This window comes from Anguilla rostrata, chromosome 9, assembly GCF_018555375.3.
Source record: "Anguilla rostrata isolate EN2019 chromosome 9, ASM1855537v3, whole genome shotgun sequence".
Lineage (NCBI taxonomy): Eukaryota > Metazoa > Chordata > Actinopteri > Anguilliformes > Anguillidae > Anguilla > Anguilla rostrata.
The window spans coordinates 2,058,114-2,077,500 of record NC_057941.1 but is presented as its reverse complement, the minus strand read 5'-3'; the positions used below and the strand labels follow the sequence as shown (position 1 = coordinate 2,077,500).

General features: G+C 51.4%; 1 protein-coding gene across 4 annotated transcripts in view; it reads right to left on the bottom strand.

Moving 5' to 3' along the window:
- Window positions 1-19,387, bottom strand: part of larp1 (La ribonucleoprotein 1, translational regulator) — a 35,584-nt gene that overhangs the window by 5,675 nt on the left and 10,522 nt on the right. The window contains exons 2-13 of one of the 4 annotated variants that reach the window (XM_064349715.1): window positions 13,748-13,809; window positions 13,098-13,163; window positions 11,772-11,852; window positions 10,149-10,296; window positions 9,074-9,208; window positions 8,496-8,648; window positions 7,047-7,209; window positions 6,683-6,827; window positions 5,656-5,830; window positions 2,432-2,589; window positions 1,496-1,918; window positions 327-450 (exon numbers count right to left, since the gene is read on the bottom strand). In XM_064349715.1, the coding sequence (XP_064205785.1) occupies window positions 327-450; window positions 1,496-1,918; window positions 2,432-2,589; window positions 5,656-5,830; window positions 6,683-6,827; window positions 7,047-7,209; window positions 8,496-8,648; window positions 9,074-9,208; window positions 10,149-10,296; window positions 11,772-11,852; window positions 13,098-13,163; window positions 13,748-13,809 (1,833 nt within the window). The remainder of the gene's footprint in view (window positions 1-326; window positions 451-1,495; window positions 1,919-2,431; window positions 2,590-5,655; window positions 5,831-6,682; window positions 6,828-7,046; window positions 7,210-8,495; window positions 8,649-9,073; window positions 9,209-10,148; window positions 10,297-11,771; window positions 11,853-13,097; window positions 13,164-13,747; window positions 13,810-19,387) is intronic. The other 3 variants (XM_064349716.1, XM_064349718.1, XM_064349717.1) reach the window with 3 other exon arrangements.

Genomic DNA, 19,387 nt, shown 5'->3' with positions numbered 1-19,387 from the left:
CTTCACAGCCGCACACACATGCCACACACGTCACACAACTTTCACACACACACACCTCTCCCTCACACACACACTGTTATACACACACACACACACCCACACACACACACACACACACACACACTGTTAAACACAAACACCCTCACACACACACACACACACACACTAAGACATCACACCTCCAGTCCCATCTGCCCCTGTGTACCAACTCCATGCCAGTCTTAAGAAGTGTTAATCTGAGATAAGAACATTAGCGGCTCCTCTGTAGCGTGAGTTTGTGGTTTTTAAGGGTCCCTCCCCCCCCCCTCCTTAAAGACTGCACTTACTCTGCTGGGGCCGGGGGGGTCCGGGGGGAACCTCCTGATTGGGGTCCACGGGAGGTTCGGGGGTCAGGCAGTCAAACTGCTCTCGGCTGATCAGGTGCACCTTCTTAAAGTTCTCCACCTCTTGCTGCGTGGAGAGAGAGAGAGAGGGAGAGAGGGAGAGAGAGAGAGAGAGAGAGAGGGAGAGAGGGAGAGAGGGAGAGAGAGAGAGAGGGAGAGAGAGAGAGAGAGAGGGAGAGGGAGAGAGAGAGAGAGAGAGAGGAGCGCAGTGCAGTTAGATAAGCTCTCACATCATACGTTTCCCCAATATACCCAATCCACACGAACATAAAAGCTAAAATCCATTTATACATCAGCAAATCTCCAATTAAAAATCAAACGTGTTCCATTCTCTTGTTCAACAGTTAAAAACAGAAGGTTAAACAAGATTGCCATTTCCTCTGGAATTATCAATGATTTTAATCATAAAAACACAAACTCCTCACTGTACCAAAGTACTATCAGCAGTACAGAGAGCAGAAACAGTATCTGGATGAACGAGGCATCAGGAACAAACACATATAAGCTATCGTATAAACCGCATTAGAGTAGAGCCAACCCAAAGCAGTCGTCTGATGTGACTCCATTTTACACTCACAAAACTCTCTTCATCCCAGAGCACACCGACAACACAAACACACACAAAACTCACATTTTCAGATCAAACATCCGCAGAAATAAAAGCAGCCTACCTCTGATACCTGGAGAGCCATTTCTTCTCCCCCCCCTCCCAAAAAAAAAGGAACCAGAGCGTGAGCAGTTAGGCCGAGAGCCCGGGAGGGGGGGGTTTATTTATAAACAGGCCCGCTTCCCCGCACACAGCGCTAGCGCTGCTAGCCAAACACGGCACGTGAACAGCACAAAGAGAGAGGCCCCACAATGGGACAACAAACGCCCCCGCGCAGGGCCTGCCTGCGCCCCGGCCCGTCCAGAAAGAGACCCGCCCGGTCCCGTCCAGAAACAGCCCTTTCAGCCCGCCTCCGGGGCAGAAGAATAGGCACACAGCTGGAACCGGTCAGAACTGCCCACTTAAGTCACGGCTCAACCGTCAGAAAACCTGACAACGGGGTCCACGTGCTCCCGACGCCACGCCCCATTTTAAAGCGGCCCGTTTGAGGGCAGGTGACTCTCACCTTGATGGTGGCGTACTCAGGCTCGTACGTGTCGTCCCACAGGTCCTGCTCGTAGTAGTACAGGCCGTCGTTGATGACCTTGACCAGCTCGCTGGACAGCTTGGAGCGGGACGTGTGCTGGCCGGTGCGGTCCCCGCCCGGGTGCTTGCGCAGGTAGGGCGGCGTCTGCGTCACGATCAGGATCTTGTTGACGTCGCGGTCGTCGATCTCGCAGTCCGAGTCCTCGTCCGACCAGTCGGTGAAGGTGTTCCTCCGCCCGTCGATCTGCTCCATCTCCTCGTCGAACATGAAGTCCAGCTCCTCGGGCTCGTCCGGCTCGTCCCGGGGGGCGGAGCCTGAGGCGGGGGCGGGGCCGGGGGCGGGGTCGGGGCTGGCCTGCACGGGGGACCGGCTCTCCTCCACCTTCTGCGAGGAGGAGGAGGTCTGTGAGGGGAGAACACACACCAGCTGTCACCACAACCTTCACCAATGATAATTACAAATATTATAATAATCATAATGGTAAATGGACTGCATTTATATAGCGCTTTTATCCAAAGCGCTTTACAATTGATGCCTCTCATTCGCCAGAGCAGTTAGGGGTTAGGTGTCTTGCTCAAGGACACTTCGACACGCCCAGGGCGGGGTTTGAACCGGCAACCCTCCGACTGCCAGACAATCGGTCTTACCTCCTGAGCTATGTCGCCCGTAATAATAATAATCAGCACAACAATAACAATTAATACAAGTAGAATTAATTACATAACATCAATACTACAAACAGCATTTTAACACAGTAAGAACACAACATCACAATGTGGAATCATACTGCACCGTTCAGGATCCCAAAGTCCATCACAGGGGACGGGGGTGGGCGGAGCTCACCCGAGCCCCCACCAATGGGCAGCCCCTGCGTGTGCCGGGGGCGGGGACGGCGGCCATTTTGCGGCGTCTCACCTTGGGTCGGGCTGGCGATGGGCGGGGCCTCTTCTTCACCTCGATCCAGGACTCGGAGTCCAGGTCGGGCAGGCTGGCGGACAGGCCCTTGGGCATGCTCTTCAGGTTGCTCACGTCCTCGCCCTTCGCCTGCGGGGGGGTGGGCGCCCGGGCGCTACCTGCAGCCGGGACAGCGTCCGTCAGACCAGCACACACCTGAGCATACCTACACACACCTGAGCACACCTGCGCATACCTGAGCACACCTGAGCACACCTACACACACCTGAGCACACCTGAGCACACCTGCACACACCTGAAGATACCTGAGCATACCTGCACACACCTGAGCATACCTGAGCACACCTGCACACACCTGAGCACACCTGAGCACACCTGAGCACACCTGAGCACACCTACACACACCTGAGCACACCTGAGCACACCTGCACACACCTGAGGATACCTGAGCATACCTGCACACACCTGAGCACACCTACACACACCTGAGCACACCTGCACACACCTGAGCATACCTGAGCACACCTGAGCACACCTACACACACCTGAGCACACCTGCACACACCTGAGGATACCTGAGCATACCTGCACACACCTGAGCACACCTACACACACCTGAGCACACCTGCACACACCTGAGCATACCTGCACACACCTGAGCACACCTACACACACCTGAGCATACCTGCACACACACACACCTGAGCACACCTACACACACCTGAGCACACCTGCACACTCCTGCACCTGAGCACACCTGCACACACCTGAGGATACCTGAGCACACCTACACACACCTGAGCATACCTGCACACACACACACCTGAGCCTAACTGAGCACACCTGCACACACCTGAGCATACCTGCACACACACACACCTGAGCCTAACTGAGCACACCTGCACACACCTGAGCATACCTGAGCACACCTGCACACACACACCTGTACACACCTGTACACACACACCTGAGCATACCTGCACACTCCTGCACCTGCACACACCTGTACACACCTCCGCACACACACACACACCTGCACACACCTCCGCACACACACACCTGTACACACACAAACCTGTGCATACCTGTACACACCAGTGCACACACCTGCAGACTGCAGCTCTTATACACACACCTACACACTGTAGCTCTCACACACACACACACACACACACACCTGCAGACCGCAGCTCGTATAAACACACACCTGTGCACACCTGTACACACACCCATAAACACACACCTGCAGACTGCAGCTCTTACACACACGGGGTGGGCTCTTACCAGAGACTGTAAAAAATATGGACACAGCTACTGTGACGTCACCCATTGACTCTCCGTGGGTCTCAAACACGTTTTGAAGCTCAATGGCGGGCGCGGCCATTTTCTCGATTTGGAGCCAAAACCATAGAGTTAAGTGGTCTTGTGATTTTTACAATTTGATTGACAGTCCGGTGCGGAAAAGCCCCTCAACCTGAACGAGGCTAGCTGACTGTCTGCCGTTATGTTTTAAAATATATTATCAGATGTTTACGGGGTTTAATTTCCATCCGTGACTGTACTGTGTCATGTAATCACGTTATGACATTAAAAATACAATTAGGCTATGTTCAGTTATCTTCAATTTATGTTTCTCAGCAAAACGAATATGCTTAGCTAGCATATCAGCTTGCCAGTGAGCTAGGTAGGCTGTCCGTGGTTAGCTCACGCGTTAGCAATATGAACCACAGGGGAAGAACATTGACTACACTGATGGTCAATCAATCGGAGATGTGTAGGCTACTGGTGATTTGACTAGGCAAATTTTCGTATAACTGTCTGGTAGATCTGCTGTTAACCGAGCAAGTTATCGTCGTAGGTTTTCGCCAGTCAGATAATGAGCCTGCTACTACTAGCTACTCCATCGCCGTTTGTGGTGTTCACTTGCTGGGTGACGCTAGCTGACCGATCGTTCGCAAATCACTTTCTACCGAACAAAAATTAACACTCAGCGGTGATTAACAAATCTACCAAGTATTTTAATAACTGATCTGCAGGCGTGTAAATATGACAACGCACTTTGTACGGCAAGTTTTCCACCTGGTGCATGAAGACAAAAATAATGTAGCCTACGTTGAATTTCTAATTATTATTATTAGGCTATTATTTTTTTCTTGTAAATCATCAAAACCAATGGAGAAAAGCCAATATACGCAAGGAGCCCCCAGAACCGATTCTGAGAACCACTGTCTTAAATGCCTAGCTTGTCGGTCTCTTAAATGCTAAAAACATGTTCCTTTCTAAATGCCAAAATGGTTAATTTCGTTAAATTCTGTGTGTGTGATTTCATCGTGTGTTGTATATTCAGCAAATGAACCTTGAAACTCTTAATTCGCTTCGTGAAACTGAAAAAGTGTTTATCCCAAAATCGGGATTATAGTAGCTTTGTCACATGCGTGAAGCATGGCCCAGGTAGACATTTACGGAATGTACACGACTGACAAGCCGCCAAACACGTTTGACAGATTGAATGTTTGCCGGTTAAGGTTAGCTAGCTAGTCAAATGGCTTGGTAGCCGAAGTTGCGAACTGTTTTAGCACAGGCTACTACTGGACTACCAAATATAGCAAGCTGATTACGCTTTCTGCCAAGTAATTATTTGGTTAAGTAGGCTAAAGGAAATAGTAAAAATGACTCGGATACCGAAAAACTTAAGAGGAGGATTATTTTATGGTCGTCTAGAGCAGCTGTAAATAGCACACGCCATAATGAAATCACCACGAAATGGGATGCCTGCATTTTCAGACTTAGCACAGGCGGACCGTAGCCGGAGCCGCAATGGCAAGGCCAAGAAGCGCCACCGCCCACCCCAGTGACCATAGACTGTAGCCCCTACTATAGCTCAGTCCTCCGCAGTAATCCGGAAGTGACGCAAGCTGTACCTCATTGGTCCAGAACAAATATTGGCACTGTGCCCAAATGACGCAATAAATCATGAAATCGACCCATGGACAGTCATAAGACCAATAAAATACACCTATTATGACTATTTGTTCTTTTGAGAAAAAATTATTGACTTTGTATTTTGATCGCATTTGTACCGTAGACTTACATGGAAACCGGATATGAAAACACCTATACTGGAGCCATCCGTAGTGGCGCTAGTGAGCAACCAGGAACTACAACACCAGGAAATGAGCTTCAAAAACGAAGTCTGGTTTTGGCCGCTTGGCTCTTACACACACCTGTGGGTTTTTCGTAGGCTTGCCGGGGCACAAACTCGGGGCAGTTGATGAGCTGGGAGAAGTCGGTCTGGGTGTGGTCGGGGGCGGACAGCCCCGGCAGCGGCCACTTCTCCGGCTCCACCTTCCGCCGGATCTTCATGTCGATGATCTCCACCTCCTTACTGTCCTTCAGCGCCTGCAACCGTATCCAGCTACCGTCAGCTACCGTCAGCGTCCCCACAGTGACTGTCCCCACAGTGACCGTCCCCACAGCGACCCGCCCGCCGGTCCCCACAGTGACCGTCCCCACAGCGACCCGCCCGCCGGTCCCCACAGTGACTGTCCCCACAGCGACCCGCCCGCCAGTCCCCACAGTGACCATCCCCACAGTGACCTGCCCGCCAGTCCCCACAGCAACCATCCCCACAGCGACCATCCCCACAGCGACCGTCCCCACAGCGACCCGCCCACCGGTCCCCACAGTGACCCAAAACGCTTTGCTAGGCAGAGCAGGGAGCCGCTCACCGGTCCCCACAGTGACACACACACACACACACACACGGGGCAGGGAGCCGCTCACCGGTCCCCACAGTGACACACACACACACACACGGGGCAGGGAGCCGCTCACCGGTCCCCACAGTGACACACACACGGGGCAGGGAGCCGCTCACCGGTCCCACAGTGACACACACACACACACACGGGGCAGGGAGCCGCTCACCGGTCCCCACAGTGACACACACACACACACACACACGGGGCAGGGAGCCGCTCACCGGTCCCCACAGTGACACACACACACACACACGGGGCAGGGAGCCGCTCACCGGTCCCCACAGTGACACACACACACACACACACACACACACGGGGCAGGGAGCCGCTCACCGGTCCCCACATTGACACACACACACACGGGGCAGGGAGCCGCTCACCGGTCCCCACAGTGACACACACACACACGGGGCAGGGAGCCGCTCAGCGGTCCCCACAGTGACACACACACACACACACACACACACACACGGGGCAGGGAGCCGCTCACCTCCAGGATCAGGTTGATGTCGGTGGTGAGGGCCTGGACGCGGTGGAAGCTGGCGATCAGCGCCACGGGCAGGAAGCCCTCCTGGTCCATCTTCCGGCGCAGGAAGAAGTCGCGCTCCAGGTTGTCAATACTGAAGTAATACTCGCTGCAGCGGGAGAGAGAGAGAGAGACGGGCGTCCAAACGTTACCGCCACTGCACGCTCGCACGCACACGCGCATTTCACACATGCCCAAACCGCTAGGCTAAGAATAGCGGCCCGTACTGGTCACATCTCACACTCCACCGTACTCGACTTCTGTGACCTCTGACCTTTAGGGGGAGGGGGTCAAAGGGGAAGGGGAGACCTTCGCTGCTCGTACTCACATCTGCCTCTTGATGTAGTCCTTGAGTAGGTCCTGGTCCACCGAGTACAGGTCGTTGCTGCTCATGTTGTCGTAGTAGTAGGTTACAGTACTGTTGAACTTCTGGCCGAAGGCCCCATCCTTTCCTTCGTAGACCTTGTAGCCATAGTGGTAGTCAAAATGCCCTGGTGGCAGGAGGGGGGAGAGAGTCGGATTAAAGGGCACGGGCGCGGTGGTGACACAGATGGCAGGAGCGGGAGGGTGTACCAGCGGGGGGGCGGGGGGGAGTGGGCTAGGGAGGGGGGCTTAAAGAACAGGCAAATATGTGTCCAAAGTTCACCGGTGGGGGCTTTAAATATCACATTCCCAAACTCTGACAAGAGGGGGGTGGAGAGAACACCACATGCTCCTTTGAGCAGAGAGAGAGAGAGAGAGAGAGAGAGAGAGAGAGAGAGAGAGAGAGAGAGAGAGAGAGGAGAGAGAGAGAGAGAGAGAGAGAGAGAGAAGGAGAGAGAGAGAGGAAGAGAGAGAAGGAGAGAGAGAGAGAGAGAGGAGAGAGAAGAAGAGAGAAGGGAAGACAGGAAGAAGAGAGAGTAGGAGCGAATGAGAGAAAAAAGGGACAGAAAAAGAAAGAGAAGGAAAGAGACAGAAAGAGAAACAGACAGAGAGAGAAACCGTTTCAGCTCAGTCCCTCCTCCACTTCCCTTACATGCACACAGCCGCAGAGCATTTCCCCAGAGTAGAACCCCCCACCCTACCGCCCCCCCACCCCACCGCCCCCCACCCCCACACAGCTGGGGACAGTAACTGAATCTGGGGGATTTTACAGAGCATCTGTGCATGTGTGTAAGTTTGTGTGTGTGTGCGTGCGTGCGTGCGTGCGTGTGTGTGTGTGAAAGAGAGAGAGAGAGCGTGTGAGAGTAAGTGAATGTGTGAGAGTGCAAGAGTAAGAGTGTGTGGGTGTGAGAGAGAGAGTTGAGAGAGAGGAAGAATGTTGTGAGTGCGAGACCAAGTGTGTGTGTGTGTGTGTGTGTGTGTGAAAAAGAGAGAGAGAGTGTTGGAGAGTAAGTGAATGTGTGTGAGAGAGAGAGTTGAGAGAGGAAAAACGTATGTGAGAGTGCGAGACCGTGTGTGTGTGTGTGTGTGTGTGTGTGTGTGAGAAAGAGAGAGAGTGTTGAAGAGTAAGTGAATGTGTGTGAGAGAGTGGAAAAGTAAGAATGTATGGGTGTGAGAGAGAGAGAGAGAGAGAGAGGAATAATGTATGTGAGAGTACGAGACCGTGTGTGTGTGTGTGTGTGTGTGTGTGTGTGTGTACACAGGTGAAACGTTTTGTTCAAGGTCACATATAAGAACATTGAGATCAGCCTGACGGCACACAGATGAGCTTAAAAAACTCTAAACATGATGTAGGAAGTGGCAGCAGGAAGGGCACCACATGCAGCATTTGGGGGCATTTCAGCCAATCACGTACCTCTGCTGCCTCCTCTGCCGCGCCCTCGGCCCCGCCCCCGGCCCCGCCCGCGGCCCCGGAAGCCGCCGCGGAAGGGGGCGCCCTCGCTCTTCACGCTGGACACCTCGTCGTGGTCGTCCCGCCACTCCCGCTCGTACTTCCCGCTGTGCCAGTCTGCAGCAGCGCCGACAGGAAACACCGTCAGCCAATCAGAGCACGGCGAAACCGCACAGCGTGTCGCGTGTGTGTGTGTGTGTGAGTGCGCGAGTGTGTGTGTGTGTGTGCCTCTGTGCCTGGGCGCTTCTGCGTGCGTGCATGTGTCAGTGCGTGTGTGTGTGCGCGTGTGTGTGTGTGTGTGCGTTTGTGTGTGTGCCTCTGTACGTGGGCGTGTGTGAGAGTGTGAGTGTGCGTGGCAGTGTATGCACGAGTGTGAAGATGTGCGTGTGTATAATTAGTGCAACATGAGCAGACACACACAAAGCAGTATTTCCTCTACTGTATACAGATACATACAGATATGTATTGGCAGACTGTGTGTCCATTTCTCTATTTCCTGACTGTCACTCAAGGCTGAATTTGGGGAAGCCCCCCCCCCTCACCTCTCAGCTCATTCCGGTTGTTAGGGGGCATCCGGGGGGGCTCGTTCTGGCGGGTGTTGTTCCTGGACGCCGAGCGCTCTCTGGGACCCTCCGACTTCACTTCGATCATGAGGGGGACCCACCTGTGCTTGTTACCTGAGAGAATGGAGAGAGCAGAGAGAGGGGGGTCAACCTGTCTTCTGTTACCGCGCAGAGCAGCACAACACACGCAAAATAATCACGAAACCATTCACCCTCACAGCCATGCGTTCAACCGCACGCACACAGTTCTCTAAAAGTTTTAGGAAAAACGAATGCATTTAATTAGGACTTTCAGGGGCGTTTTCAACGCGTCCTTGTGAGTGCTGCTATTCCGCTGCTGGCCAGCAGGGGGACTCAGCAGGCCGTGCTGGCGGCGCAGGGAGGCGCTGGAATGGACTCCGGCCAAGAATGACGTGGCCCTGCTGGGACCCAGAGACCAAAGAGAGAGAGCACAGCGGGGAGGAGGAGAACGGGAAAACGCCTGCGGAACACTCCTACTCCTCCTACACCTCCCTCCTACTCCTCCTACACCTCCCTCCTCCCCCTGCTCCTCCTCCTCCCTCCCGCTCCTCCTCACTTGCTCGCTCCAGGCAGGACCGATGGCAAACGCTGGAAAACGTTGGCTAATGAAAGTCTAACTTCCTTTAAGTTAAAATAAACACTTCCAAAATTCCTCTAGGCTCATTCAAGCTCTTTTTTTACTGGACTTCCTGGATGTTGGACAGATGTGTGGGTCAGAGGAGAGCCGAGGTTTTATAAGGTCAGACGAGGCCAGAAAGAACTTGTGAAAGAAACATTTTTTTATTTTTTGTATTCTGACCCAGAAGGTGTTCTCTGGGATGGCTAAGAAAGGGACCAGGAGCCCCAATTTTAACTTCCCACTCACTCGCTCGCTCACAAGCTCACCCACTCAATCACTCACGCACTCGTACAAACACAGCACAACCTTTCCTCCTCCCTAATGTGGGTCAGTACTCTGGTCGTTAGAATTTAGGACTGACAGAAATGACCTCCTGCCCTCCCCCATGATGCCCCCCCCCCGCCCCACACCCACCTTTCTTCTTCTGGCCGTTCTTCTGCGAGTCCTCATCTCCGTTCTTCTCCTCTCCAGAATCGTCCGACTTGGCCTTCTGGTTCTCCTTGCTCTCCTCGCTCTCCCTCTTCTCCTTGGACTCCTTCTTCACGATCACTTTCTTGGGCACCTGGAGCGCATCAGAGGGCCGGCGTTAAACGAGGAAGACGATGATGACGAAGGGTTTTGCCGACGTCGCCAGTGCGAAGGCCGAGCTGATCAAGCTGCCTACAGATGCACTGAGACAGTAGAGCACTGTAGAATGCTCTAAACCGTCTTCAGAACAGTACTGAACCAAATGTAAACCAAATGTTTCACCAACGGCGAGGAATCAGCCGTCATGCAGCGTCACCAGCGGAGACGCAGGCGCATCGTGCAGCCGTCAATACACCACAACACACACGAGCGGGCAGTCTGATTCTCTTGAGTGCAGCCCACTGCAAATTCTCCGTGGGTGGGATCACTATAACACACACACAGTGGCATTGCATAGATTAGCACGGCTCGTCCGTTCACCCACTGTAACGTTGCACTCCATGCAGAAAAAAGGTTTCACGCGCAGCTGCGTCGTATCGTGCAGCAGCTGAGACGGAACCACACACACACAGTGCATCACGCAGGCTTACTTTAGCCCAGGTGTACACAAGCACCTTCACAACGTCAAGCCCAACTTTTGGACTAAGAACCCGATGAACCCCAACAGCAAAAACAAACCCAATGAACCGCAAAAGCAAACATGAAGGCCCCTCTCAGGCCCTGGCGTTGCACATTACTGATTCTTTTTTAGTAGCAGCAACACCAGGAAGTAGCCTCATATCTGCATGGGTTCCACGTTGCTACGATGCAAGGGGTACCCCTGGCGGACGGGACAGGACGGGATGGACGGGAGGGGGAGGTTGATTGGGGTAGATTTGGGGGTGGGGGGGGCAGGTCTGGTGCATTGGAGTAGATTAGGGGTGGGGGGCAGGTCTGGTGCGTTGGGGTAGGGGAAGTGGGGGCAGAGTAAATTTATTACTGGAACAATCCTCGTTATTAATGACCTTTGGAGACCAACGGCGAACACAGGGAGCGTGTGCTCGAGCACTCGGGCCGACGCCAAGCCTTCCGTCGAGAGCTTCTGGATCGGGCTCCTCGCAACTGTGTACATTTCAGCAGCCAGAGAAAAATGCCAGAGGAAGAAGTGATCATCTCATTCCATGCTCAGCCCCACGCATGCCGGTATGCAACTCGCGGCTCCATTTCTCTTCTTTGGTTAGGAGGCGAGGTTGGAATTCACACGCGCTATTAATAGCCAAAAGCCTACTACGCTGCGACTACCGTGCGACACAATCACGACCATTTTCAAAGCCGAGGGGGAAAAAAAACAAAAAACAGTCAAACGCAAGTCAGCAATTATACAACGCACTCAACAGGCAGTGCAGATTAGCGTAATCATATTAATGATTAATCCAGCGTGATAACCTTCTCATAATTTCTCCCCCTGATCACAAGGAGCTGAATGTAACAATGTACCTTGTTCCCTTTTTTAGATTAAATCAACAGTGGGCATACGCACACAGGGCAGTGAATCAGGCCTGCCCCGTGTCCCAGGGGCAGCACACTTACTGGGGATCTGTGTCTGGGGCCTACTTCTCTGACCGGCCTGACCAACGTGCCACCAGACCCAGGCCGGGGCGCAGACTGAATCTACGCAGAGGGGGACACAAGTCAGCTTTTTAACAGGAGCACAAAACCCACGTCTGTCGGCTTGTCAAAGGAAAGAAAGAAAGGAAGAAAAAATAAAAACAAAAGGCATTTTTGTCCCAAAATGACAACACACAGAAAACAAGTCACAAATACGGAATACGGTTGTTGTTTGGAAATAAAAAGCTCCATTTTGTTTTCACCAAAAGCCTCAGCCCTCCTCGCCCCAGGGGAGGGCAAATTATGTGAAAAGGCCTCAAATATTTGGCAGATTGGGCAGAAATACGGGCTTCTGGGAGAGAGGTGCCGGCCCTTTAAGAGACCAACAGCCAGGCAGGGGAAGTGACCAATCAGGTGCGGTGCTCGGGGGGGGAAGGCGGGGCCAGAGAGGAGTGGGCTCCTCCGCTCTCTCCCTGCAGAGCGAGCCGGTCTCCCCCCCGAAAATAGCCGCAGGGCCCCGGTCGCGGGGGTGGCGGGGTGGCGGGGGGGACCCCTAAAAGGACATCCCATCTGTAGGGACCCGGGGCGGGTTATTCCTGGCTCCAGCGTGACCTACATCGCGTCCCGCGGCTGGCAGGAGAGAACCCCCGACCCTTTCCTAAAAAAGGCGGTTACCGGGGGGTCAGCCTTCCGCCGCGGCTGAATATCACACACACACATCGCGCACACACACACACATCGCGCACACACACACACACATCGCGCACAAATAGCATCTGGGTGACTCTTATGCAATGGGCGTGAAATTAATAGCTCCGCGATGCCCCCGCCCCCCACCTCCACCCCAACCCCAACCTCAACCCCATCCTCCCCCCCTAATGCTCCCCAAACCCAAACGGATCCCGCCCCTCAGCTGATGCGGGGGGGTCGGTTCGCAGGTAGGTTTCACCTGCCGAGAGGACCCCAGCCTGGAGATGGGCAGTGTAGAGAGCTCCCCCCCCCGCGGGCTGTGTGCGGTGTGTAATCAGCCTGACCACACTGCCCCGGGCATGGCTATACACCGGGGAATTCTGCGCCCACATCCCACTTAATGAGATTACCCATCATTCAACGCTCCGCACCAGAGGCACAGCCCACCTGCGATTTCCACCAATGAGACGATCCCTTTTGGTGGCACACTCCAGACAGGAGGCTCCCTTTCCCAAGTCTTCCTGTACTCTGTCCAGGAGTCTTTTTTTGGAGGCGGAGGACGTGGGGGGGGGAGGGGGGGGAACGCGGCTCACGCAGAGTTCGGGGGGCGGGGCTTACCTGCATGTCCTTAGTCGCGATCTCGCCCGGCGTCGGCCAGTTGTTGGCGTCGCCGAAATCTCCGACCTATCGAGAGGGAGGAGGCGGAGATCAATCAAAGACCAGACCCAAAAAAAAAACCAAAAAAAAAACCAACCGTTCACTTTCAGTTTCTTATGGGTGACTCAGCACAATTGCAGAATTCGGCAAGTGTGAACGCCCACATCGGGAGCTAGCGAAGGCACAGCATTCACACCGCCCACCCCCCCGCCCGCCCGCCCAGCGAAATTCCACAGTCCGGTCCCACTTCCCTGCATTTCAGCGTGCCCTATAAGAGACCCCCTCCACCCCTTCCCCACCCTATCCCAGGCTGCACCACCCTAAAGACAACGGGCTCCCGGCAAGGTTTGCCGTTTCCTCCGCTGCAGCGACTCACGGAAGGCCTGAGCAAACCAACACTCGAACCCGACCCTCGAATCCAAATTCCTTTTCTCCCCGGGTCATTAACGTAACAGTGAGCGCTGCTGATTGGCCAGGCGGTCTTCACACCAAACTCCCAGGTAAAGGGAGGGTGAGACACCAGCAGCCTTTCATGGCCCTCGAGGCCCGTTACTGGAGTAAGAGGTCCTTAGCGGGACAGGGGGATTTGGGGGGGGGGGGGGGGTACTCACCTTTCCTCCTCTCCTGGGACGTGGGTTGCCCGCTCTCACCACCCTGGCTGGCACTGGTGGTTCTGGGGAGGGGGGGGAAAAAAAGCACAAGTGAGATGTTTGACCAATCAAAACCAAGCTTTCATCCTACTGGGGGAAGGGAGGGAGGGTGTGGGTGGGCAGGCAAGAGTTTGGGGAATTAAGAAAGACAGCTTTAACAGCCAGAGTTGATTTTTTTTGAGTTTTCATGAGTCATGGCCCATGTTTAAGAAGGAAGAGGATCGCTCAGAGGAACGATGGCTTCCTTAAAAGCAAACGGAGTTAAGATCTCCTTTGGTTCACTACTGAGAAACAGAAATACCATAAAAAACACATGCATCCTCAAAAAAGAAACAAACCAAACTATTATAAGGGAATTGGTCATAGTTTGAAAGAGCATCATACTGAGCAGGACTCTGCATCTCAAATCTTCGCAAAAATCTACTCGGGCACAGCCCTGCCACAGATTCAGAATCAGGGTCACTTATAAAACCGGAGAAACCGAGGACTTGAATTTCTGCCAGGTTATAAAACCGTTACACGGGGCGACCTCGTGTTGGAGACCAACGTCAAGGAATCCACGAGCTTACGACGTAAAACGCTCTGCATTCTTAAGACCTGAGCTAAAGAATGCTAAACTTACGGGACTGATGGAGTTCTATAAATCTTTCAAGTCTGTCGCAATTTCCACTGTGTGTTTGGGCACAACAGCCAGGTGCAAACTTCACAGCACATGGAGTGAACTATTTCACATTAAAAATAGCTTAAAGACTTTTTTGACGGAAAGATGGACACTCGTTCGGTCTGACCCTCTCTGACAGATCATCTCCCCGATCACGCAGTAACTGTACTAAAAGTCATCAGAATGTAATTAAAAGACTTCAGTTCCGATTTTGAAAGCAAAAAAGGAGAAGGATTCTTTCCCTCAAGAACAAGAAATCTTAATTCACCAAAAGTTATAAATAGTAAATAGTTTAGTTCACAGGACATAAGACATCTGTAATAATGAGATGGGTTGAACTGACTCTCTGGAAGTTGCAGCTTGTCTGTAAAGCAGGGGTCCTCAATATTACCCAAAAAAGGCTGGTGTGGGTGCAGGCTTTCATTCCAACCAAGCAACAATACACCTGGCTCTAAGAATCAACCACTAGGATCTTTGCTAAGGACCTTGATTAGTAGAATCAGGTGTGTTGTAGAATCATCACTGCTTGGTTGGAACGAAAGCCTGCACCCACACCGGCCCTTCCTGGATGAGACTGAGGACCCCTGCTATAAAGCATTATCAGAAAGGTTTGTGCAACTCATACACAGTTATGGGCCAAGCAACAGGTCACTTCAGTCTAATGTGTTTAAGAAAGGCAGCTATATCTTGGTTAAAAGGGATCTGACAAATGTTCCATTTTGGTAGGACTAGATCAATACAGGAAGAAGTCCATATTTGGAAATTAAATGTTCAGTTAAGCACATGCTGAGGTGAGTCATCTCAACCCCGTCTAAACGGGTTAGCAGAACACCTTTGGAAGACTGACAGTCAAAACCCAAAGTCGGGCCTAATCCAAGGCGACAGCAATTACACAAGAAGCAAACATGTCCGACAAAATTTTAATTTAAAAGCGTAAACTTCCCTCAGCTACTGACAACCAGAACAGGCCCTTCACCGAGTGAGTGAGTGAGTGAGTGAGTGAGTGAGTGAGTGAGTGAGTCAGTCAGTCTCTCAGTCTCTCACTCTCTCATCTCTCATCTCTCACACACACACTCTCACGTCAACCCTCTCAGTCACACACACACTCTCAGTGTCACACTCACACACACTCTCACAGTCACACTCACACACACTCTCACAGTCACACTCACACACACTCTCACAGTCACACTCACACACACTCTCACAGTCACACTCACACTCACACACTCACACAAACACGGCGGATGCTCCAAACTGTTATGTTCACAGCATTTGCTTTTGCATAAATTGTGTACTCTGCTTAACATACAGACAGAAGGACACACAGCTATCTTTACACTCCGATACCCACAGGAAGCCCAAAATCAATCATGCTTCAAACTTCTGAAAGATCAAAAGCTTCCAACATGCTCCGAACACACAACCTGAACAGCCAGTTAGAAATCCCACAGGATAGAAACCATGTCACTGCTTTTTTAAAAACACGGATGTCCCTCAGCAGGGGAAGCACATGGCGTTTGCGTTCGACAGAACAGCCGTGGACGCACAGAGCTCACAGAATAACGAGCAGAAGCAAGATGGTCTGACCTTAACGGTTGGGGTGGGGTGGGGTGGGGGAGGGGAATTCATCTGCTGACATTTTAAATCATCCCAAAATATTAGTGGCAGTTGTCCAAGATTAGACGTTGTTCGCGGCATGGTCATGGTTTTAGACTAGTGGTCAAATATTGGGCAGCGTGGCATGGACTTGGCCATGAAATCTCAGCCGCCAGTGTGCACTTATTTGATGTTTATGTGGTACTTGAAGGTAGGGGGGAAAAAAGGGGGTGATGTTGGCCCTCATCCCTCCTTTTTGGCGAGTGTCGCCCCAAACCGTAGAGCTCTCCCTTGGCCAGCCAGGAGCTCACCAGTGCCCTCTTCTTAGCGATATTCCAATCCAAATAGTTGACTTTTTGCCTAAGCCTAAGACTGTTTTTGTTTCGTTCATTTCTTCAGCCTCATAATGGCTTCCTCGAGGTTCTCCCAAGATAAACACCCAACCAAACTGTGAGCCTTTGATAAGGTGTGGGCAAATGGAGACAGGAGCTGGTAAAGCAGCAGAGGCAGAATAAAACCGTAGAGCTGAGGCCCAGGCTGAGGCCACGCTCACAACAACAAGGTCTGGGGGCATCAAATCCAAATCAGCATTTTAAAAAATGACCAGCAAAGATTTTCCAAAATACTGGGTTACATTTATGACCGGAATGCTGACCTTAAAACTAAAAATACAGTGATGATCCCATTATAAACACAAAGCAAGACCACGCTGGAAGATACTTCTGAAAATGTAGGGTGCCTAGTCAACTGCAGCAGACATCGGAACTTAGTACGGAGTATGAGCGGAGCATGTGGGCTAAATCTGGCCCGTGGGAACATCGGGCCCCACTCTGTATTCAGAGGAGCCTGTGAGGACCGAACGAACAGGCCCGAAATGCCAGTAGCTCCATGAGAACAGGAGCACGCCCACACACTCAGCAAATACACGTGTAAAATGAGACATAAACGAGAAATGCGATTACGCTGGGGCCTCAAAATCAAGTTTTTAAAGGTTCTAAAAACCAATTTCATGTTCAGGTACTTGTATTCTGTAATGTTAATAAAAAAATAATTAAAAAAAAAAACCTTTTCTATTAGTTTGCCTGATTCATAAAATCTATAACTGAACATTTTATTTCCTGAAGATAAAAAGCAGGCTAATATTATACGTGCATACCTTTTTTAGGGTTAAATTAAATTCAGCATGTACCCCCAGTGGCACTTGTTCTAGGATTCCGTTCTCTTGGTGCACACAGGGGTCAGAACAGACTCTCCTAGGCCCGAGTCTCCCAATTACGTTAGCGAATAAACTCAACGTGCACAGTGAAATACCACGACTGGCTGCATGCCTTCCCAACAACACGAAAATGAAGTTATAACAAGACCAGGTCAGAACCTAGTACATGGCTGGACCGGCCGACCAATGGTCTAACTTCATAACTCGGCCGACCAGTGGTGTAACTTCATCACTCAGTCAGTCAGTGACAGAGGTTCGCGGTCCACAGGATTAAAGGCACACAGCGCTCCGGACACGCGCCCCTGCGGAATATGGGCGAGACACAACGAGTGACATTCCACAGAGAGCTACATAACTGTGCCGCAGGAATATCACAGGCCCGCTGTTATGTCACAAGTCATTATCAACTCTCAGAATTACAAAATGCATCAAGCCCCCCCCCGCCCCCCACCCGGTGGCAAACCGATGCACGTATCTGTGAAATACCCTTCATAATGGGGCCACAGCAGAACCCAGGACGAACGCTCAATTAGCCCCTTAGAGGAGCGAGATCACAGACACGCCATTGGAATGTTCTCAACTTGACATTCTGATGATGATGTCACACTCACTGCTGGTGATTGAAAAGTGACAAAGTTCTAGAACACTGCCTTAGAATTTTTTTGCGGGGGGAACCTTCCAAAAAACCTACTCTTCAAAAGGGTGAAGGGACTTCAGAAATGGCCTGTGACAGTTAACAGGGAACCTAAATTAGCACACAAGTCTGAAGGAACTTTGAGAACCACACACAGAGCATGTTTTTTTCCCCCCAATGAACCGCAAATGTAAATCCATCCATCCAGCCAATTCTGAGCACAGAAATAAACCAGCAGAATTAAGCAGTTAACCAGACAACCATCAGCCCTTTATGCAGCAAGAATCATGAGTGCTGGAATCCTATGGTTGATATTATAATCATGATTGTGCATGCATAACATTTATGCACCAGTCACTAGTGCTTTTTGTTATGAATAATTTGGCTGAATTGTAGAGGGTTCTGAGCAGGCCTCCCTATACAAGCACAGTTTCAAAAGCAAAGCAGTGCATATTTGGTGATTTTTTTGGACCAACGGCATAAAAACAACAAAACCTACAATTAAAAGTGTTCCAGCTGCTTCAGGGTTTGGACCCCTAAATACCAGGTCTGATTAACACAGCCCCCCCCCCCCCCCCAAGCACGCCCCCCCCCTTCATATCAGAACTGTCTAATATATGAAAATAAAGTCGCTGCTTCTTAAACATGGCTGCCACAAACCAATGTGCTCCATCTCCTCATTTCCTCACTGACTATTATTATTCTTTATGCGCTGTTCAAAATATACAGCCATAACTTCTGCATCAATGTTGAGGGCTGCAAGACATTTAAAAAATATCACACGGTGGTCATTTTGTTAGATGCTGCGACTGCAATATGACTTGTGACAGAACAAATATTAAAAAGGTGAGCCACTTGCAGTTTTCTCCTGACATGACTAAGCACACACTCAGCAGGTCTGGCTTCAAGACGGCTCACAGGAATAAAGGCACCATAACCATAAATATATATACACAAAGATAAATCAACAGATCTCCAACATTTTATTTACCTGATCGGACCTTTAAAATCAATCCTTCAGGCTATACTGGTATCCCAACAGCAGTTATAATCTGGAACGCACATAACTTCAGACACTGTAGAGACAAGCCAATCAAGTTGGTCATACAAAAACTGACAGGGCTGACAGCGTATTCTATTTGAGGAAGTAAACCCACAATTTTACATTCCTCAACTATTTCAGCTAGCGGGCTAGCGAGAGAAATCCGTAGGCAGCACAAGCACAGACACTACTGTGCGATTGCCAGAAGCAAAGAAAGCCTCTAGTTCATGAATAAAAAATAGCCACTGCAAGCAGGGCCCGCAGACAGACACTTAAACAGAGCTTCGGAGTGATCTTTTGGCACCAAGTCAGTGTTTACGTTCACATTCACCTCAGTTCGACTGAATGACTTCATCTTCCAGCTTAAAAGGTCCGGCGTTTGTTCCACGCCGCGTAGTGAACGAGGACCCTTCTGACTGACCAAACATCTCCAGAGCGCTGGCAGCGCA